The 22,879-nt window shown below is 37.2% G+C and overlaps 2 protein-coding genes across 4 annotated transcripts; one reads left to right on the top strand and one right to left on the bottom strand.

Moving 5' to 3' along the window:
• Positions 1–3: 3 nt before the first annotated feature.
• Positions 4–21,780, bottom strand: LOC123315143 (ankyrin repeat and death domain-containing protein 1A-like). Of its 2 annotated transcripts, XM_044900719.1 has the most exons (12): positions 21,641–21,780; positions 8,372–8,706; positions 6,286–6,384; positions 5,634–5,732; positions 5,352–5,555; positions 5,089–5,286; positions 3,113–3,211; positions 2,549–2,647; positions 1,348–1,542; positions 1,043–1,295; positions 197–325; positions 4–142 (listed from the first exon to the last, which is right to left on the bottom strand). In XM_044900719.1, the coding sequence occupies exons 2-12, from the start codon at positions 8,594–8,596 to the stop codon at positions 57–59; spliced, it is 1,686 nt and encodes a 561-aa protein (XP_044756654.1). In that variant the 5' UTR covers positions 8,597–8,706; positions 21,641–21,780; the 3' UTR covers positions 4–56. The 2 variants fall into 2 exon arrangements, with proteins under 2 accessions (XP_044756654.1, XP_044756655.1); XM_044900720.1 differs by lacking the exon at positions 5,634–5,732.
• LOC123315144 (regucalcin-like) lies at positions 12,123–16,194 on the top strand. 2 transcript variants are annotated; one of them, XM_044900722.1, is made up of 6 exons: positions 12,123–12,258; positions 13,725–13,906; positions 15,132–15,341; positions 15,406–15,618; positions 15,677–15,792; positions 15,849–16,194. In XM_044900722.1, exons 1-6 carry the CDS (start codon positions 12,242–12,244, stop codon positions 16,077–16,079), a joined length of 969 nt encoding a protein of 322 aa, XP_044756657.1. In that variant the 5' UTR covers positions 12,123–12,241; the 3' UTR covers positions 16,080–16,194. The 2 variants fall into 2 exon arrangements, with proteins under 2 accessions (XP_044756657.1, XP_044756656.1); XM_044900721.1 differs by lacking the exon at positions 12,123–12,258 and adding an exon at positions 13,095–13,347.
• Positions 21,781–22,879: the final 1,099 nt, after the last annotated feature.

The following is a 22,879-nucleotide window of genomic DNA, read 5'->3' as shown; positions in this document are numbered from 1 at the left end:
AGGAATTTGGTGAGACCCCATTGAGATTAAGTTAGATTGGAGTATTTGCGAAGCTTTCAACAAATAGAACAGCTAGAACATCTTCTCTTACTGCCTTTTCTTCTTGTTTCGATTTCTTGATCAATTTTTCTCCTTAAAGAATCTGAAAATGTAAAGGTTATCTACTGTTTTCAATGTTGGATCAGTGATTACTTACCAGCTAATGGCCTTCTACCGATGGCTGTTAAAGATTCATAAATTTCTTTTATTGGGTTGACTTCAGGTCCTAAACCATGCACCCAGATCAACAACATACGGAAACCATGCTCTTTATAACTCGAAGGACCTGTGAAAATTGATCTTGTGGATAAAGCTTGAAAAACATTATTAATCTCTTAATTTTTCAACTGTTAGATTCACACTCACACCAATTCAAAACAGTTAGTAGAAAAATAATGACTTTATAGAGATCAACAATCTGAGTGTTCTTCTATAAGATGTCTTCTATTAATTCCTGACTTGTTTTGAGAGAGTGTCTCGCTTTCAATACCGAAGTGGTCGAATTAGTGTCTCGCTGTTTCAGATTATTCAATTTTCGGGTATATTGCTTCCAGTTATCGTAAAGTTAACAGTCCCGGAAAGTTTATAACCAAGACCATTTCGCCCTAACTCGCGTATCCGAGGGGTGAAAGAGATGGAAGCTGGGAAAACAAAGGAGTACTTAATGGGGCTTTCCCGGTTTTCAACTGAATTTTCCTAATTTTCTTTCGCAAACAGGAAAATCCCGTAGGCGTCTTATTGTATTCGCCGCGAGCAGAGGCTTTATAAAACGACATCGAATGAATTTCGCTACAATATTAGGGATAGTCCTGAATTTGCCGCTTTATTTCATTATTGATGGGCTCGAGGAATCCATCAATTCCACACTGTTCAACTCGATGAATTACCCCTTCCTAAAACTAAATTTCCCCAGGAAAATTGACATTTCGGAATGACTAATCTATCGGAACTATTGGAGAAGAGATCTTATAAATATCGAGCCTGCAAATCAAATATTTCTCACCATTATACTGATGCTCGATTGCCTTGATCTGATCGTCAGTGAAGGCCCAATGCTGCGCCAACTTCTTCCACTCTCCAGGTCCCAACTGCTTATAAGCCAGCTTGTACAGGATCTCCCTGAGTCGTTCAGATTCCCTCAGCCTCTGTGTCTCATCTCTGGAAGCTCTAACCGACCACTTTCTCCTGCTGCTCGATCTGCTGATCCTACTCCTCCCTTGGCGTTCTCTAACACTACCACCATTACTCTGGTCGTCCTACAAACGCTGTTGGTGTAAGGACCCAGACATGAGGTGGCTTCTACCTTACCTGTGGCGGGTAATCCAGACGTGCAGTCTTGATGATCATGTCTACTATGGCTGTGAAACTACCACGAGCTGCTATGTAGAGGGGGGTCCTGCCTCCTTGTTCTCGTTGCTCGATGTCAGCTCCAGCAGCCAGTAATGATTTGCAGATGTCTGTGTGACCCATCTCGGCTGCTATGTGTATTGGGGACTGCAGTCTCTAGAGATTTTGAAATTTGGGAGAGAGATGAGAGGTAGTAAGAGTAGAAAAGTTTAGAGTGAATACAGAGATTCATTGAAGCATCATCCTCACTTTATAAGTAGGTACTGATTAACTTATCAAGTGATCACCGTGTGTCTTTGGGATTGCATGAAAGGAATGATTCGCCAGTACAGAGAATGAAGACCCAATAATGTGGACAAACTAGTAAGAGATAGAGACAGCATCTGAGCATTAAAGTGTGTACGTGGGAAGCGTTTGATGGATAATCTGAATTTCAAATTCCCTTTTCTATTCCATCTCAAAGTTCCAACGTTTGCGGATTACAGAAGCAGCGTTGCATTCAACATGCAAACTCAACATATACATGTAATGCAGAGTGTCTTTTCAGGTTTAATCTCAACGTCACAGTGAGAAACTGTTTCATATAGTAGTCCAATACGGGGTCGCATATATTAGTTGTTTCCAAAAGAGTACATCACGAAAATTGGACCATATGGAAGCAAATATACTCTCGACTGTCGGATAATTGAGGCAGCATTTTAAAGTGGGTAGGTTGGGGAGGAATTAAACATTTTACGAGATACAGGGGTGACTCTGCAGTCAGGAAACAAATGGAGGAGTTTATGTGAGGAATGAACATAATTCGGAGAGCATTTCTACAGCTATAAAACGAAACATCTCTTATTTAACTGTTTTGAGTATTGTCAGTTGACCTAATCTTATTTTTGCTCCATTATTTTATATCTCCGAGAGATGACTGATTAGCATTTGGCTCCTGACATGATTTACCACACTTGATTTATTCAAATGCTTTGAAAAGACGAGGGAGAATCCGTCAATAAGTTTTTCGTTGGAAAATTTCCACCATCGACCATCCACCATTTTTGCTGCACCCTGTAGCTCTCTCAAACCGACCTCCCTATTTTTTCTCATCCCCAGCAGGAAACGTTAATGTTCCTACAATTTTCGCGAATTATCTTGGCACTCGAACAAAACCACTCACCGTGTTCAGGCTGTTGAGGTTCGCCCCTCTGGAGATGAGGCTTTCGACGATGTCGATCTCGTTGGCCTGGCAGGCCAAGTGGAGGGGGGTGTTTCCGGCCTGAAAATGAAAATTCATTTCAATAAACTTACGTCTCTCCCTTCCAAAGATCAAATGGATCGGCGAGGGTCTGTTCGTGTCTGCGAAAGACTTAAAAATAAGGGCAGGTTGATGAAGATTGCTTTCAGCATTGAAAATTCTTTTTTTTGTCGGAAATCGTTGGTTGTCAATGGAAATAGTCACAGTGATTTCATGGCATCAATGAAACCAAGTTAAAGCCTTGAGTCTACTTGTACAGAAATAGAAAAGCAGATGAACAGAAAAATTCAATAATTAGCTATGTCCATCCATATCAAATTAAGGCCAGTTGTTCCAAAATGTTGGGGATGAATCTGTTCTAAAATTACTCAATCAAGTAGAGCAATATACCAACTAACGATAAGAAAGTACTACTTCATTGTCCGGATGAATATAATGTGTTTGAAAGAAAATTTTCAAAGAAAGAAATGTGTAAATGACACTGACCTTATTCTGCTTATTGATATTGGCACAGTGCTGGATGAGTAGCTCCAAAATACCTCTACTTCCTAAACTGGATGATATGTGGAGGGCTGTGGATCCTTTCTGGAAATTATGAAGAATGAAACAATTAAATTCAAAGAATAAATGGAAAAAAAATTGAGGTTTTTCCTCCATTCAGAAATGAATGAATTTAACATGAACAGAATTTCCAATAAAAAGTCTCACTAGATCAAAAGATAGGGAAAATTCTTCACACTGAAAGACCTGTTGATACCTTCATTTAGGGATCTTTCATTTCGTGATGTTGCCTACATCCGGGTAATCACTGGGCTCGTAAAAAACATTTTTGCTGTCCCCTAACCACCGTGCTCAATAGAAACGGCCGATTTTTTTATGGCCGTCTGCATTTTCAATTCGAAATGTTCCATTACCCGAACTTTAATTATTTCATTTAACGGCATCAACGGAGCTGAAGTTAATTGAAATACGAACTGGGAATTTTCCGAGTGGTTACTATATATTTAGGGTACAGTGGAAATTCACTTCGTCTGTCAGAAGGGTAAATTGCATAGATACGTAATGTTAAATTACGATGAGATCAAATTTAACATTTTTCTAAGCGGAAGGCCATTTCACTTTCGAATATTTCATTTTGTTTTCGGTTGAAATGGCCGTCACAGTTCGTTAGCGAGTATTTTCTTCCCCAGGGCTTTTCCTGTTCAGATTGCGGTGATAATCTCCGTAAAGGCGTTCCTCCGGAGGTAAAATAAGAGTTTATAAATCCCCACGATGCATCCAGAGATGAAACACGACCAAGGAACTCATAATTTTTCGAACACAAGCTAATATTTGCATTCTGTGCAGTCGAAAAACCCTTTTGAAGATTGACATAGTCCCATTTGAAACCAAGAGACGAAGTTAAATCTATGTCAGTGATCTTAGTAACCCAGCACATAGGTATTAAAGAAATAGAGAGGGAGGAAAAATCATTATACTGCTCTCAGATAAAAGTAGAAACTGTAAATGAAGAATGTGATTCATTGTTCGATCGAGAACAGTCGGAAAACATTGTATAACCTCGGAAAAATATATTTGCTTATGCCTTCCAGAAAGAATGATACCACTCGAAGAGTGAAAAGCCAATATGCAGAAATAATCTCATTTTTCACAGCATATCAACTTCCGAATGTTTTCAACGGAACACGACACAACATTCTTCCTTCTGAATATTCCGCTTTGACATCGCTTCCCATTACAGACACCAATTCCAATATACAAACACGAAAAGTAGTCCTTCTAAAGTACCCCTGTCTGGAGGCGAAAAAAGATATCAATCCCACAAAGGGAATATCAATCTTTCTAGACGAGAATCGTAAGTTTCCATCAGAGTGGCGTATAGCTACTGACTTTGACAGAAATCGAAGAGGAAGAGGCGAGAAAACTAACCCACTAAAGGAAATTCTCTACGTGCCATTTATATCCATGAAAACATCGTTTCTGGAGTTGAAAAAGCTAGCAAGAGTCTCGGGACCTATTGAATGGGTAGAATGCAATTCATTCCTGTTTGGTAATTGTATTTGTCGATCCAGAATAGGCAGTAACTTTACCTTGGTGTGAAATAATCGAAAATTTTTTTCAATCGTGTTTTGGCTCCAGCTTTTTCAACTGTTATTTATGCGAATCAGTAGGAAATATGGTTTTTGTACTCAAGTTTCATCGGCCTCAGTGCAACTGTTCGATCTTGACGAATTTTTAAGTTTACTTTCACTTTCGACACACGCATCTCCCAGCTAAATCATCGTATATTCAAATGTGCTCCAAATTCTGAAAAAGCAACTAATCTAGAAGAAAGAAAGATGTCGCAGATGTTCAAATCAGGTGAGTGCGCTGGCCACCCTACGTCGTATAAATCCCCATAGCACCTATTATTCAACATATTCTTGCTGTTTCCTCAGATGATTCTACCTAAAAAATCTCACCTCATTTTCACTATCTGGGTCGGCTCCAGCATCCAACAGGACCTGCACAATCGATGTTTGTTGGTGTTGCGCCGCGATATGAAGTGGAGTGTTGTCGTTGATATCTTTAGTCTCCATGTCCGCCTCGTGAGCCAAAAGAAGTTTCGTCACTTCCTCATGACCTCTTTCACAAGCCACATGAAGAGCCGTTTGCGAATCCTGCTTGCCGAGAAATTATGATGAGCCAAGGGTAGAACCTTGTCGGGCACCTTAACCTACATTACCTTGTTTTTGGTGTCTATAATGGCGCCTCTATCAATCAACCTTTGTACTACGATAGTATGCCCGCCCAAGGCGGCATGAAACAGAGCAGTTTGGCCTTCGTTGTCCACAGCGTTTATCTTCAAGTCTTCTAGGCTATCTAAGAGGAAGTCTATGACCTCTATTCTGTTATTTCTGGCCGCACACATGAGTATCGTGTAGCCTTTCTGAAATTGACGAAAGTTGAAAATCCCTAGCTATGGTAAGAGTTCTAAGTTAATCTATTGGATTTTCTGGGGTTATACCTTGTTAATGGCGTTAGTACATGCTCCTGTATTAATAAGAAGTTGAGCAGCATCACGATGTCCATGCCAAGCAGCCATAAGTAGCGGCCTCATACCATACTGCAAAATCCAGAAATTTTCAACACGTCTTTTTAATTTAAGGAGAAGAATTAAGAGTAAAAATATTACTGTGAATGAGGCAGTTGAACTGTTTAGTCTTTCTTTAAGGGCCATTTGTAAAGTATTGCTTGAGAAGCAACCTCAATAGATCTTGGTCGACTAGAAGTGTTAATATATGATGAAATCACTCATGAAGTATTATGAATTGTTCATGAAAATAAACTAGGAACTGGAAGTACATCATATTGCTTCTTAAGCTTCAGCCTTCAATCAACATATTCATGCAGAAATATTCTATATCGATTCTACTTTTTTTCTTTGGTCAATCCGTTCCGATTGAAACCGCTTTACAGTTTCTCTATCGACAGCGTTGATCCAGATTGGATGTGGAATTGGCAGTCAAGAACAGAGCCAATCTAAAAAGCTCATTTTAGCCTTTCATTTCAGGATATCCCTCGAGAGAATTCGGATGCGGTTTGCACATTGAATTCAGTTAGTTGTTTGTTTCATGCGGTCAAAGCAATGCTCGACGACAATCCTTTATGGTACTTACCTTATCTCTAGCTTCTATATCACAGTTGCAAGACATGAGCATCTCCATAATGTCCAAGTTACCTCTTGAGGATGCCCAATGGATTGGCGCCCTACCGTACTAGAAAATAGAATATGGAATGAAAATTGGATGACCAATATTTCGAATTCGAACGTATCTACTAGATTCATTAGAGAATAAAAAAAACAATAATTCTGGATGGAAATCAAAGATGAACTGGCATAAATAGGTAGATGAAGCTTTCTCCTATAGAAGGACGATTCTTCTGTATAATGCACTTGTTTGATTGATTCGAGGTCATAGATTACGAATATGCAATGAGACTTTTCCTAGGATTGATATTTTAGGAAATAAGTCACTTTTAGTGAAAAATTTCGAAAAAATTGGTCAACTTCGAGGAGCTGTAGCAGCCAGAAAAGGGGCACTGGACATATGCTGATTTTTTTGAGGATAAATTGATCCTTCTCGAATGGAAAAATCTATTTTTCGTTTACCTACCGCGAACAGTTTAGATTTTACCATTTTTTCCGCGAAGGTCCAAAATTTAGAATTTTCCATCGACCATAACTTGAGAACTAGTCCTTTCAGCAAAATTCTGTTTGCATATTCGTGATCTACGCCCTCGATTTAATGAATACTCCAATTTTGGTGGAAATCGGAGAAATAAAAATTTTTTGCAAATTTTCCATATGGAAAAGTTACGATTTTTAAAAAAAAAATTTTCGGTCTCCGATTGAAACCAAATTTATACTGTTCACTAATTCAAAGGCGTAGAACACGAATATGCAAACAGATATTTTTAAAAGAATTTATTTTTCTAGTTATGGTCGATGAAAAACTAGAAAATTTGGACCTTCGCGGAAAAAATCATAAAATCTGAACTGTTCGCGGTAGATGGATGAAAGTTACAATTCTACATTTGCAAGGAATTAATCTATCATCAAAAAAATCAGCATATGTCTATTTCCCTTTTTCTGGCTACTTCAGCTCCACAAAGTTGACCAATTTTTTATATTATTTCCTGGAACACTGATCCTAAAAAAACTTTTATTGCATACCTACTCGTAATCTAAAGGGTGAGGGAAACTTCGAAACAACATAAAACCCCTGATTCAGAAACGAAAGCGAAACGTCCAACAGAATTGCCTAGATCGAAAAACTCAACTACATAGCTACATCTAGCATCCTAATCGACTCCTTTCCGTTAACTCTGGATCCTGTTAGTTAACTCCAGAGTATCCCGCAATTTCAGGGGCCTATTGACTCTAATCCTTCAAGAAAACGCTGTCGTTGGATACGTGAAAAAACTTGATTGATTGCCATTCGATTTTCTAACATCTTCGGAAGATATACACATCGAACCTACATGTATCACCTTCAGCAAGTTTTTCTATTGTACATACTCCTGAGTACCTAAAGCTCATTTTGAACACGAGCTATGGTAGCAAGGCTTTGAATGTAATATAAACACAATTATACTAAGGAAAATATTTGCGGTAGAGAGTATGTGAGAGGCCTTCTCCTTTTTGTTCGTAGGTGAAATTAGGGATGAATACTGAATAAACGTATAGTAGCACTTAGAACTGCTGTGGGACTCATATGTCTCTCTCATTCGCACTTAATTGAAATAGAAGGAAAGAATTTATAAAGGATTTTCCGGTAAGAGACTATATTGGACAATATTCCATACGTCATGACAGATGACATATATTATATATGTTAGATTTAATAAAACACGTGGTTGGTACTTTTTATTCACAAAGTAAGATGGCGATCGGTTATCTAGCACGTGGAGGTGCTCTAACAAAGGGTCAGGTACAAAGCGTACCGCCCGGCAAGGTAGTTCAAGTAATTGTGTGCTCGGCCTGTGCAAAAGAGAGAGCAGGTAACATTGGACCACAGAGTTCACAGGGCATAGGTTCTATACTCTTATTCTTCCTTCGACATTCGTCGTCGGACATTATCAGTATATTTTAAGGGGGGTCAAATTAACACTTGCTAACATATATGTGTTAATAAATGGTTCTTTCCGGCGTTTTTGAGACAGTAGCAAAGTGTACAGTACTCAGGATACCCTAAAACCTACGTTGTTTCTACTGTTGACATCTACCGGCTCCCTGAGGATCCTCTGGACCCCCTTGGTGTCGTTTTTGATGACCGCCTCATGCAGCAGAAGATCGTTCCTCTGTATGATGGCCCTCCTTTCCAACTCTTCAGGGGTGGACGTTGGTGATGGACAGAAAGGTCTCGTGGTGGACTGGTCGAAACTCTCTGCTCCACCGAAACAGGCCATTCTCGGTTTTTTGAGCATTTTCACCGCATAAACTTGGAGCAATGTAGTTCTGAGCGTTGATCGGTGAAGTTATCTACATTTCATCTGATTTGGAGCACTGGCCTCATGGGGAATCATGAGTGGTAGACCTGAAAAATCAGAGTAAAAAGTCAACTCAAATTTTACACGAAATGCGTCTGGGCCTAAATACGCCCCTGTCTATGGATTTATAAATAAGAGAATATACATATATTTCCATTTATGGAACTCTGGCTCGATTCACTTTTACGTCCCACGTTCAGGAATAATTAAATTATGACGTTTTGCAATTTTCATTTCCTGAAAATTTGGGACGGTTTGACCTGGCAGCGTTGGAGAGATCGCAGATAGAGATTATTCAATATTCAACTGCAGGAGGAGATATTTTCAACATACACTGCATTTCAACTCAAGAAACACTGGGAAACAAATTCGCGGATGTTTAAAAATGCATGAGAGGAATGACGAATCTGAACAACAAATACGCAAAATGAATTTCAGCGTGTTTAAAAATGCATGGCGGGAATGTCTAATCTCACGCTTGGGCGAATAAGAAGGGTGAAAAAGGGGGTTCTACGCAAGGGGATTCAATTATAGGTACACCACTTCCATACGTTGAGAATGCCGGACTATTCAAATAAACTTCTATCAAACTATCCACCATTAATTTGTTGTGATTTGACGTTCAAGAAACGTCCTGCTTGATTGTAGACTGTAGATAACCAAATTGAATGCGTGGGTGAGGTTGTGCCTAAAATGGTGACTCAAAATACCTACTACCAGGTTATCCTGAAAGAGTAATGAATAAAGAAAACGTAAGTTTTCGATTTGGCATATGTTTCTAAGCGAAAAACGAAATATTCCTTACAGAAGCTTCCTCTCATGCCCATTTTCTTTCCAGCATTACCTTCTATGGAATATTGTCTTCCGTTAGCAAGCAATATGTGGAAAGTTCACTGAAAATTTTTCATCCCACAAAAACTGAAAACTTTACCTTCTTTCGTTTTCCTCTGAACATCCAAAGATAATCCCGAATGCCTACCACCAAAAAATCAATCTTTCACATCTAAATCACCCTTACACACTGAATATTTTCCAGATTCTTTACAAACCTCGAAAATGCTATACTTCGCTATTTTGGATTTTCCTTCTACAAAATCGATTTCCATTTTTCCTGTTGTGGTGGAGGAAGTTTGTAGGATATCTGATTGTGAGGCATGTTCAAATCATGACCATATTCGTCAATAAAACGTTATCTTTACCGCTTTTATAGAAAAGCGACCAATGTTCGAACTTATAGTGTGAAACCCTAGTTGCTGATCCAGGCACGAAACTGGATTATGTAGAGAAAATTTCGCTTTCGATTTATATTGAATAGATTTCTACGAAATTATTTTGTCGTTTCGAACAATTAACGAATATTACGAAATATTACGTAGGTAATATTTTGGAATTAGCTGTATATTTTGGGTTGTTTAATACTTCAGATGGTTATCCTCACAATGAGTTATTTTTCAGAAGGAAAGCCTGAACGATAAATTCATGATTTTTCAGGAGGTTCATCCCAAAAAAATCAATATTTTTCCAAGTGTAGGTGAGTTTTATCTCGAAATTCTTTCTAGATTCTCTGAGCAATTTACCATCAACAGAAGAATTACCCACAGATCGTGAAAATATTCATGAGTTTTTCCATCGTTTCCACAGTCAAAGCGCATTGGGCATTTCCTTTCACCGTTGACATTCTAAATTCGACCTCATATTCTTCCTCCACAGAAGAATTGAATACTAAATGAATGGATTACAAAATGGGGCTCAATGGAGCTTTCAGGAATCATCATTAAGTATACAATAAACCATGCATTTCCCAAGCATTTTCTAAGGAGAAAAACGATTTTCCACCTGGTACACACCCTGTTTCACATCCAAATGAAACGATCGATTTTTTTATATTATAATCACGTGAAAATTCGTCAAAAGAGTATTGGAAATGAGCGATTTAAATGGTTTTTTTAACGAGGGATATTATTGTAGAAACGATAGTTCCGTATGCTCGACCTATATTTCATAATTGCGTTCGATGTTGAACTTCTTCAGAATTAATGAGAACGTAAATCTTTCCGAGACGTAGCCTCCTTTCATGAAAGCCGCTGTAATGTTGAAGGGCAATAATAATACGGTTTTTCAATTGTTATTTTCTTCCTTACTTCACGAACCAACAAAAATCGTAGAATAGAAGAGCGAAAAAAGACCTTTCTTATTGATCGACCTGTCTTAAGATTCGGCGAATAATATTGTCAAATAAATTTGAAGATTGTGCCTTTTCATGTGTAGTATTCCAGAAAAACCATAATATTTTGGAATTGACAATAAGGTAATTTGTTCAATAATCATGGATATTATTTTATGTGAAAATTTTAGATGGAAGTTGCAAAGTGGTGTAAGTTCTGATGGACTTCTATTTGACTTGTACAATTTTTCATATGAATCGAAAATGAAACATATCTGACATTTATATAAAAGTTGAAATGAACGATGATATTTTGAGAAAAGTTATGCTGAATAATGATCTCAGAAATAACTAGATAGTTTCGAAAAGTTTGGTATTGTTTCATAGCTCAGTTAATGCAATATGTAGTTGTTGTTCTATTCTCTACCTAATTTCAACTCTCTAATCACTCGGTGGGTACCTACATACAACTTGAACGCTGTAATAACACGAATGTATCAGGTTCTCTGTACACTACTAGTGCCTTTGAATTTCGAGACTAATTTCTTCGCCCTACGTTTACATTGATGTAATATCCGCGTGATAGCATCATTTATTGCATGTCAATTCCAGTCCTCCTGCAGGACCTCATTTGAACGCGAACAGACAAGTAAATATTTGCCTGAAACGTACAAGCTTGACGTTTACATGTCTAGAAAGGGACAAGTTGTAAATAAATCGAGTGTGTGTTTTTTACATCTCCAGAGGATATATGTTGCGCCTGCAGGAGCTCGATGTTATGGTTTATGCAGGAATTTGGGGTCAGAAGAAATAGGTAGCACAAAAACCAGGTTGACATGTTCAAGAAAATATAAGTTCTTGGTTCTTTGTGGTTCAAATGAATGAGAAAAAGAAATATTCCATTCATCATTTTGGAAATGCTTCTTTTGTAAACCGTTCCTTGTTTTTCTAGTGAACTTGAAGAGCAAAATGAGTGCAAAAATTGATAAGATCGCCAATTTTGTTTTTTATTTGGTGTACACAACACAAACACCATTCAAATTTTTTAATCCTATTCATCTTGAATCCAACATGAAAGCTCTTGAATCTTATAAAGATAATCAGTAATTAAAACATCATAATACAACAAAATTGAGTATTTTCATGCATTTTCCGACAACGATCTGTTCTCCTCGCAAGAATCGCCCCATAATTCACGGTATAAAAATGATCATCCAGATTGTTTGCTCTGCTTTCAAGATTATCAGGATGATAATGATAACAGTAATCACTGTTTGATCTTACAGGTGTGAAGTGAAATTACATTTGTTTTTTTTAGATTCCGAGGTCCGAATATAAACCTCGGAAGATCCAAGTGCGACTGTCAAAAGTTCACGTCGACAATCGATTTTACTCCACCTCTGTAGTTCCCGCCGAGAATGAGTTCCAGTGAGAAGTGAGTTCATTCATAATTTTCCATTTTATGTTCAGATCGGTCGTTTTTCCGTGCGGTTTGCGTTACATTTCAGGGATGACGATTGCTTTTGTGATTTTTCCATGAAAATGTCGGTCGGGAATGACGCGCGGGCTGTCAAATTGTTAGGTTATAAAACGGAGCGTCATCATCGATTTTATTCGATGTTCCGAGCGGGAGCTTTTATGTCACTTTTGGTAAATATGCAAATGGAGTTAAATTTGGCGCGCAACTTTTTATCTGCGGAGTTTTCGTAATATGATGGGCTGTGCAATATCGAAAATGGGGAAAAGCCAGAAGCAGGAATTTTCTCTCATCGAATATTTTGCCACAGAAACTCTTGCTGTTTGAATGAGATTTGAAAAATCACTTATTCAGAGGAATGACAATAACACAGATCACAGAAACTAGTTTCTGTGATCTGTGGATAATAAACTGATGTTTTACCATAGATTAATCTGTGCGTTTCATTTTGAACTAATGTAAATTTTCTATAGACATGGCAGCCAAAGTGTTCAGATAATTTTTGTAACTAGAAAAAAGTTTTTCATTCTTTCTTGTATCTGCATCAGAAGATACATTTACCAACAAATTCTTCAGTTTTCTATATAGAATGAGATCGATTTGCACATTATCATAATCTATATGCGTGAAAATAATTGGAAGACTTCATTGGCAATACAGCAGTTAATCAATTATATTTTACGAATAGAGGAAGTGGTTTAATTTTCGGACAACCTTCAGCTAGGAAACCATATCGGTTGCGTCATAGCCAAGAATCGGTAAAATCTCTGGCCTCTCTCACAAATCATTTCGTACAGAATTGTGAGCGTTGTTTAGAAAAGAAAGTCGTTCAGCGTGTGTCCCCATTTATTGAACTCTGAGAAAATATTTGCTCAGATCTCCGTAAACAAACACTTTTCAATGTTATTGTAGTGTCGTTTGTTATATCTACAGAGTGCATAGTGATATTGAAACGATTAATATGAGTACTAAGAGAAAAATTAGCGATGATTCAGAGGATAAATCCACTCTAGAAAGATGCGTTAAGCATGGAAAGATACAGGAGAGGTTCGTTTGATTGTTTTACCATTGTACTATTGTATTCATATCGATTCAAGTTCTCGCAGTGTATTTAACGATAAGTAAATACACATTTATAAAACAAACACCTTGCTTTTAATACGCGAATGTTAATTAGGATTTAATCTGATTATGGGTAACCCTTGACGACGTGATTTGCAGCAAATGACAGGTCCGCATTAGGAAAATCATGAGGAACATCGGACTCACCTGAACCTTCGAGTAGCTGTTATTTTTACGTGCAATAAATCAAAATAATTAAAGGATGAGCTATTTCTAGAAGAAGGCTAATTTGAAATGCTACCTCCATTTCAATTCTCTTGATTTCATATGTATGTTTTCACAATGAGGATCTATTTTTTTAGCGATTGTACCTGTTCGGTTCTTCCCTATAAAATTGAGGCTGTAACTCCACCCGTTCAACATGGGGAAGGACCTCATTGGGATCCTAAGACAAATACTCTTTATTACGTTGACACCTTCAATGCCACTGCCTGTCGTTTCTGTCCAGCAAGCAAGGATGCAAGAATGACAAAGTACGAATTAGGTGAGTGAGAAGAATTGTCGAATTTTCCATTTTTTGACAATGAGCCTTCAGAAAAAGTGTGAAAAAACTGAAAAGTTCATCTGAGATACAAGCTTGTAACAGTAGCATCATTTTGTTCGATCGACATCTTGAAATATTCGTGAGTATTCACCTTTCAAGGCAGGAAAACACTTGTTTCCTTGTTGTAATTAAAAAAGATGACCTGCATTGTCGAGGTTCGATAGTCAGGAGGTGATTAAGTCGTAAAACCTGGCTGCAAATACTCTTGACATTTAAACAACCACTCGTTTATAGTTTTACTGGCTCGGAATGGAAACAAAACAGAAAGGAGTGCAATGAAAGGCAGTTTCTTCGAGGGGAAGAAAGTAAATGTTGACGGTTCAGTTCAGTAGGACATGTCAGTTTTTTCCTTCTCTTGAAACTCTTTCTATTCTACTGAAGGGTTCAAGGCCAATGGAAGAAGTTTGTGGTCCTTTCCTGGCAAGAGTTTAGGCCTCTTTAATTACCATTCCATCCAGAATCAATCTAAGAATCACATGGGAGCTCAGTGCTTTGCTTTCTATCTACGTAGCATCTAAGTTATGTTATTTTTGTAGTATGGCATGGTATAACACTTATACATCATTATATCTGGCAGACATAAGTTCATCTGCCTTATTTTGCATTAATCCAATCAGAAAACCACCCCATCCGGAATCGATATTCAATAAATCATTCCCAGAAAATTCATATATTGTGCCAGATCCGAAAGTACGATTTTCAGCTCTCTCCGCGTCCATCAGCATGATGAGCTATTGACATTTCGTCATACAGATCAGGAGTGGCGGTCATCAAATTAGTCCCTGGACGTATTCGTTCAAATATGCCGGTGCAATTCTATTGTTTACTCCGACCACTCTGTTCGAGAGCTATCCTGTCGTGTCTATCGCTTTCTGGAATCTGGATTTCATAGGGAAACGTCATGCGTTTGTTTGTTCGCATTTATGAGCTTCAACGCGAGGGACTTTTGTGCCAACCGAAAGAAAGTTTGGATGGCTTTCAGCTTCTGGAAAATTGTGTTTGTTTAATCAAGTCGTTGGGGCATTCTCGTAACAGCAATGCCATGTTTAACCTGGCGTTTGAACATTTTTGCTTGAATAAAATACAATATCTGAAACATTCAAACAATAAATAACTATTTATCGAATAATTCAAATTATTCTAAAAAATTTTCATCCCTTCCAAGACGACAGAGACTCCATAGGGGTTATAATACCAGTGAAAGACAACGAAAACGACTTTATTGTAACATCAGACAGATATATCTACAAATTACACTGGCATACAGAAACTAACAACAAAGGTACCTTAAGCGAGATACATTTCGTCGATGAGGACAAGGATAAGAACCAGTTCAACGACGGTAAAGCTGATTCGAAAGGAAGGCTTTGGACTGGTAGGTCCCTCATTTTCCCTTTCGTGAATTCTGAAGTAGAAAAGTACAATTTTAATGGTTGCAGGAACTTTAACAAGAGAGAAAGATCTGTCAGTATCGCCAAATGGTGGTTGCCTCTTTAGGTTCGATCTTGGGGAGAAGGTCACCAGGCACATAGAAGATGTCAGTATTAGTAACGGAATTGCCTGGTCTAAAGATAATAAGAGATTCTTTTTTACCGATAGTCAAACCAAGAAGGTTGTTGTGTATGATTTCGACGAAGAAGCAGGTACTTTAGGTAAGGATTCTGATTCATTCACCTGGAATCAATTTTATTCGTATATTTTATGTTCTAGGAGACCATAAAGTTCTGTTCGACCTGGAGGAGCATCCGGAACTCGAAGGGATACCAGATGGATTGACTATAGACGAAAAGGACAATCTTTGGATTGCACTCTTTGGAGGACATGGGGTGAGTAATTTGATAATTTAAAAGAGAAAGTAACGTAATTTGACCGTTTTTTCAAGATCATTCACGTGAATGGAAAAACAGGTAAGCTCATGAATTACCTGAAGCTACCAGCCACCTACTGCACCTCAGCATGTTTCGGTGGACCAAACCAGGAGGTTTTATTCGTTACCACATCGAATTTCAAACTGAAGAAGGAGGAAAAAGATAAGGAGCATCTAGCAGGGTCGGTTTTTGCCGTCACAGATATTGGGGTGAAAGGACCAGCTCCCTACGAATGCGCCCTCTGATATAACCTACGTAAACAATGAATCTTAGTGAATTTCAATACATATTGTACCAGAAGTGTTCGCAAGCAGAAATGTACCTATTCCTATTCATACACAATATATACAATAAACTTTATTCAGGTTTTATTATTTTAGACCCCACGCCATTGAATCAACATGAGAAACTACATTTCTTTTTCAATTTGCTTGGCATTCGCGGTAAATAAAGCAGTAATTGTGAATACACGCTTAGAAAGGGCTATCGTATACGAAGGTAGGGGGTAAATCGAAATCAATAGATAATATATTTATAATTCATACTCATTGATAAAAGCATTAGCTTGTCAAACGGTACCGCACGAATAATATGGGTTGTAGTGAACAGGTCATGTTGACATCGAAACGACAAGAATATTTCAGTTACCGAAATAAGAGAATGAGGTTTATTATTCCACGAAATTCGGTTAATTATAAGTGATGAATAATGTAGTAACTGAAGGAAGATATCAATTCTTAAATACCAGGACCGTTCCTAGGGTGTAAGACACCCGCGTCAGCTTAATATTTTGCCGCCCCAATGCCTACACATATAATTCAAGAAGAGACACAGAAAAGTAAAAGCTGCAGAGTGATTTATTTCCCAAAATACTGATCCTAGAAAAAATGTTATTGCGTATTCGTGATCTACGACCTCGAATTAGTCAGTAAAATGACCCGGGTCGATATAGCTAAATTGATAATTTTTTGTTCAGACGGTGGTGAAGTAGATATTCTAAATTCGAAAAATTTTCATTTTTCGATCTTTATCGACCCAGCTCTTTTTTAGACTAACTCGAGGTCGTAGATTACGAATATGGAATTAGATTTTTTCTAGGATCAGTATTTTGGAAAAAAAATCACTTCAAGTGGAAAATTCCGGAAAAATTGGTCAACTTTGAGGAACTATAGCAGCCAGAAAAAAGAGCACTGGATAAAAGCTGATTTTTTGGTGATAGATTGGTTCTTTGCGAAAGGAAAAACCCAACTTCCATTCATTCACCGCGAACAGTTCAGATTGTATGATTTTTTCCGCGAAGGTCCAAAATTTCCTATTTTCTATGCACCATAACTTGAAAACTAATCCTTTCAGCAAAATTCTGTTTACATATTCGTAATCTACACCCTCGATTTAGTAAATTCTTCAATTTTGGTGAAAATCGGACATATAAAATTTTTTGCAAATTTTCCATACATATGTATGGAAAAATTACGATTTTTTTGAAAAAAATTTTTGGTCTCCGATCGAGACCAAATTTATACTGTTCACTAATTCGAGGGCGTAGAACACGAATATTCAAACAGATATTTTTTAAAAAAATTATTTTTCAAGTTATGGTCGATGAAAAACTGGAAAATTTGGACCTTCGCGGAAAAAATCATAAAATCTTAACTGTTCGCGGTAGATGGATGAAAGTTATAATTTTACATTTGCAAAGAATTCATCTATCATAAAAAAATCAACATATGTCTAATTTTCTTTTTCTAGCTGCTAAAGCTCCTCAAAGTTGACCAATTTTTTCGAAATTTTCCACTTGAAGTGATTAATTTCCTAAAATACTGATCCTGATGTGTAAAACACATTCTTGAAAACAGAGGTGCCAAAAGAATTAGACATTCGATTTTGCCGCCAAACCTTCGGAAACTTTTCGAATGATAACCCACCAACTTACAACAGAAAAACAATGCCTCTTTTCAAAACAATGAACGGCGTAGAAAACAACAGGCAATGAAAGCCAAAAATAATCCCACGGCACTCTGCATCTCGCTAACAATCTGATGTAAACTAGAAAACAAAATGGGTCAACGTGACCTACGTCAGAGCGCTCCTTGGAACTTCCAAAAAAAAATTTATTTCGAACCTGAGTAGACGACCGGAACGCAAATAATTCGATAATAAAAATAAATTTATCACCTCAGAAATAATAAATCTTTCTTTTCCGCCCAATAATATGTTCGTTATTTGGTTAAACACATGGGCAGTCTTTTATGTTTTATTTATTTTCGCTTGTGGTGCGCCTGCAGTGATAACGAGTTGTTTTGATGGCGAAAATATAAAAAAAAGTGGGAAATATTGGCTGGGGATTGAGTGATTTACATCTGATGTTGCATAGATGCAACTACACCTTGATTTTCAATAAGTATCCGTCAAATAATTTCCTATCTTAAGGTTATCTATGAAGGATACCTTATTTCGGTGCTTTCAGATTGAATTATTTGACGAATAACAATTCTATGAAAACACGGTATACTACTTTTCACTGATTAATGTGAAATAAGACACCGCATTGTAGAAATTGTGATAAATCCAACTAGAAAGCAAATATTTCGTGAAAATCACAAAAAGAATAACCATGCATCAAGAATTTAAAAGATTCAACCAATAATGACCTACCGACATTCGATCTATGACAAATAAACTCTTATTCTGTAGTTTCAATGACAGATTTATTCGATGAACAACACTATCCAAGTGAAAAGACAGCATTTTCACTTATTCTATGAATAAGACTTATCTATAGAATGAATTTATTTATTGGCACTTGAAATTCTCTAGAAAAAATGAAGAACAGAGCGATTTCACTCAACGAAATCTTGCACAAACATTCTGGTAGAATGCTCCTGAATTTTTTAAGACCGAAGATTTCCCTTCTTGATAAATAATCCTCCAAATTAGTTAGAATGAAAACTCTATCGAAACCTGATTACCCGATCTCCGCTCCCTTCTTCCAAAAGCCACCTCCGCTTCAATTTTCCTGTTGCCAATTAGAGGGAAACACAAATCGGTGGTATCTATTTCAATCTCGATCCCCCTCATCATCCCTAGAAGGCGTCGTGGGCATTTTTTCAAGAATTTCCTCCCAGCGATTCGGGGATCATCTGTCAAGCCGTATTAATTGGATTCTGATTGCAGGGGATGATTAAGTAAGTCCAGGGTGTTTGATTAGTACCATTGTGATTGATGTGGATTCACCTGGTCCAATTACTGGAGTGTAGGTTCCGTGATACGCCGCTGTGTCGCGCTGTCGGTTAATGAAAATTGAAAATTGTATTCCCCGGATACCAGGCTTGAGTGGAAATTTATGGATTTGTGATGGATGTAATCCTATTGAAGTTATCCAATATTATTTTTGATATCGGTTGAATCTTATTGATATATAGTGGAGACTTCTTGAAATTTTTATTAGGGTTCTAATGCAATCGATAGTGGAATAGTTTCATTTCATGTATATGTCTTATATCATGAGCTCTAAATGTTATAAAAGTGGTTCATATGCTTCGAATGTATTCGCTTGAATAAAGATGTGATTCGAAGTTTTTTGCAGAGAAGAAATCTTGATACTTATTAATAAACAAAGATTACCTCAGCAAAAGTTAACTCATATAATCACAGAATTTTCTTCATACAACCTCATCGACCACACTGAGACTGTCAAATTACCCCAGCCAATAATGAAGGTTTCTGGAACTTGTTGGAAACTGCTCTACTTGAAATCTATTCTAACTTTCCAGCCACTTGAACTCATCTTCTGATCTTGCCTTAGTTTTCCACTACCTTCTCTCTTCAGAATACGAATTCAATAACCTGGGGCTTCTCCACACCCATTCAGGAAGTTTTCAAATTACACATAGGCAGAGCGTTTGTGTAATTCGAGATGATAATTCACGGAAGACACTATAAGAAAGTTTGAATGAGGAACAATGATTTGGGGTTCCTGGAAATTTTAGTACAACTTCCAAGCTAAATACTGCTGCATCACAGGGATTGAGAAACAAAACGTATTCCTTATATCCCTTGTAAGTTGTTGACATATTATTGATTATTTTCAATCTGCGAATGCATTGGATGTCCAATCTACTAACTACCACGTTCAAACACAGCAAACCCTTAAATTTCAATAGTTTACGTGACGACAAATATAGGTCCTTTCGTTTGCATAAAAAGTGTAGCACTTTCTACACTCGATTTTAGTATTCGTTTGCTGATTGAATTTACACCAGTGTAGAGGAGGTGCAGTTTATCTACATCTCCTTTTGACTATGTGTAGATAAACTACACTGCCTCTTCACTGGTGTAAATCAAATCGAGTGTAGAAAAGTGCCTCATTTTTCAATGATCGTTCAATTGTTACAGTTTGAAAGTATAACAATGAACACAAATCTTTACTCTCAAAATTTTATCCAGATTAACATATTTTCTGTAGGCTTGATACATTTAGAAATGATTATCAGAAGGAAGAACTACTATATGTACATATAGATTCTCGATAGTGGACCATATTGGAAATCATTGTTGTCATGGAAATTGCAGAGGGCGTATATGTTGCTATGAATTTATCGGGTATTTAAAGTTAATTAGAATGATGTGATAACTTCCAGTTCTCTCCCTATGCGAGAATGTTTGAAGAGGAATTTCGAAAATTACTTTAAATTGATATGAGGGAGGACATCAATTATCAATAAATGGTTTCAAAATAAATAGAATGATTTGGAATCTAAACTTTATAGTTATACGAACCATTTGTAATGGAAAAGTGATGTAGTTTTGATATCGTCGCAATAACTTAAGCACTTACAGGGGAATAATGATGAAATGAAGTACATATACTCACGCTATTTTTCATACGAGAATCGGAAATCAGAAAGAAGATTTTATGTGCTGGTTGCTTGTGTAAGTCCATTTACACTTAAGAGTTTTCAATTGGCTTTTTAAGCACAGACTCTCCTATGGTAATGATGAATTTTCAAATCATAATGCACATTCAATTACTATTTGTTCATAACAATACACATTGAAGAAACCAATATGACCGAACGCCTTCAATATACAGGATGTTTACAAAAGTTGCGGCAAAATACAGAAGAAGATTTTCTCAATATTTCTGGGACTTTTAAGTAGTAAGGTCAAATATGTAACCCTTCTGATATATGAGTTCTCAATGAGACCGACAGAGTAAGAGATATTTCGTCAAAATTTTCGATACATGTGTTCTTGGTCCCTCCTTGTTCTAAACAAAAAAATAAGTCCACTTCACTTTCAGTGCATGAGGTTTTCAACTGCTAAACAGCATCTTACGAGAATATAGGCTGAAAACAAGACTAAAACAAACAGTATGTGGATGACGTTATTTTTTGTTTAGAATAATAAACGACTTTCTGCTAAATATCATTTTCTTCTTCCATTTGGAAACGAACATGTGGAAGCAGGTCACAAATTTGATAACACATAAATCATAAGTGAAGCGAAGAAATATCAAATGAACATCCTGTATTTTCCGTCCGTTCTTTTGAGCGATCTCCATGTCATTCAATTTTAAGGCATTATTGAAATATCTTCTCTGAAAAATTAAAACTAGCCGAAATATAATGTGAAAAAAGCCATAAAGAAAGAATTTTTTGGTATCAGCTGCAATTTCAAATTAAAATTTTTCACGATCTTCAAAAGTTAAATTTTCAGTTTGTTAAATTCGAAAATAAACATCCGGTGACAGTCGATTAGGAAATTTAACGCGAGGAAATCAATAAATACATAAATACTCCCTCACCTGTTGGTTGGATTGTACAAGAATACCATAACAAAATAAAATACGAAAGCGCAATTCTACGGACTGTATGGACGGCGATCCTCGGACGTCGCGACGCGTCACGTTAGTATCGTTCTGAAAATCCAAACGCTGCTATCTGCACGGTATTCTAGGCGCGCCGCGACGCTTGCGTCGCTACGTCTGAAAGAGTATATGCTGCTCATCTCCGATATTGTTGTTTGTTATGCAGAAAAACAAAGGGTAGTTGTGGAATATTATAACAGCCCCACCCTCCTGCATGGAGATTCATTTCGTTTAGAAACACAAACGAGAATTATTTATCAATAATGATAATCTAGTCTGGACAACCTTACACATATGACGAAGAAGTTACCACTACTGAAAGACCTCAACCTATTCATTCAGGTTTGAAAAAAAATCTTCTTCGCTCTTCAACAGAAGGAATCGATGAGGTACCAGCTAAGAACAGCAGGTATTCGATGGTTATCGAGTATGCTACACTTTTCTAGTGTATTCTTTGAACAGTACAATGTCACCTCAGGAAGCACTTAATGAATAAGGGTCTAGCAAGAACTGACGAGTTTCTGTGGTTTCGAGGATGAATCTCCAGATCACCAGGTGACAGAAGAATGCCTAGGCTTTGTTAGTCAACTCAAGATACAGGAGGTCATCTCCTTGCAGCCACCACAAACATTGGAGTTCATTAAAACACTGGATGGCGAGCTGTAGAAGACATAGCTGCGAAAACATTTGATGATGGGAGGCGCAACCCCCTTAAAAATCTACTCTCCACACTTATGTCATCAATAAGTTAGCAACAGTATCACAAAAGGCAAAAAAAAACAGTGATGAGAGCAATTATAATGAGATTTGCCAAAAGTTTCAATGTTATTTGTATCTTTGAGGGGGGCTGCAGCCCCAAAGCTTCCCCCTAGCTGCGCCAGTGAAATAGAAAACCTTGCCTTGTCTTCATTAAACCTTATTGACTGAAGATTGAGGTGAATACTAACCACCAGACCTAACGATTCTTTTGATCGAGATTCTCAGCTATAAAAAAGTTAGGATTATTGTCATTTTCAGCCAAGGTAGTGTTGGAACAGAAATTTTCGAAAGGAAGTTTGAACGTTCTATTCATAAAACCGAGAAGTGTTTTGCTGAATGTCGAGTGCAATCTTGGAAAGCCAGTCTGATGATAATATCCTCAGAGATATTCTTCGACACATTTGTTGGGATACAAAC

Source organism: Coccinella septempunctata, chromosome 6 (assembly GCF_907165205.1).
Source record: "Coccinella septempunctata chromosome 6, icCocSept1.1, whole genome shotgun sequence".
NCBI lineage: Eukaryota > Metazoa > Arthropoda > Insecta > Coleoptera > Coccinellidae > Coccinella > Coccinella septempunctata.
This window is presented reverse-complemented; position numbering and strand designations above follow the sequence as displayed.

Bases quoted from the DNA above. Each gene is read 5' to 3' on its own strand.
- LOC123315144 (XM_044900721.1), top strand. From the start codon at position 13,262: ATGAGTACTAAGAGAAAAATTAGCGATGATTCAGAGGATAAATCCACT. The intron at 13,907-15,131 runs GTGAGTGAGAAG...ATCCCTTCCAAG, and splicing joins AATGACAAAGTACGAATTAG to ACGACAGAGACTCCATAGGG. The intron at 15,793-15,848 runs GTGAGTAATTTG...CGTTTTTTCAAG, and splicing joins CACTCTTTGGAGGACATGGG to ATCATTCACGTGAATGGAAA.
- LOC123315143 (XM_044900719.1), bottom strand. From the start codon at position 8,596: ATGCTCAAAAAACCGAGAATGGCCTGTTTCGGTGGAGCAGAGAGTTTC. The intron at 3,212-5,088 runs GTGAGATTTTTT...CATAATTTCCAG, and splicing joins ACCCAGATAGTGAAAATGAG to AAAGGATCCACAGCCCTCCA. The intron at 143-196 runs GTAAGTAATCAC...TTACATTTTCAG, and splicing joins CGGTAGAAGGCCATTAGCTG to ATTCTTTAAGGAGAAAAATT.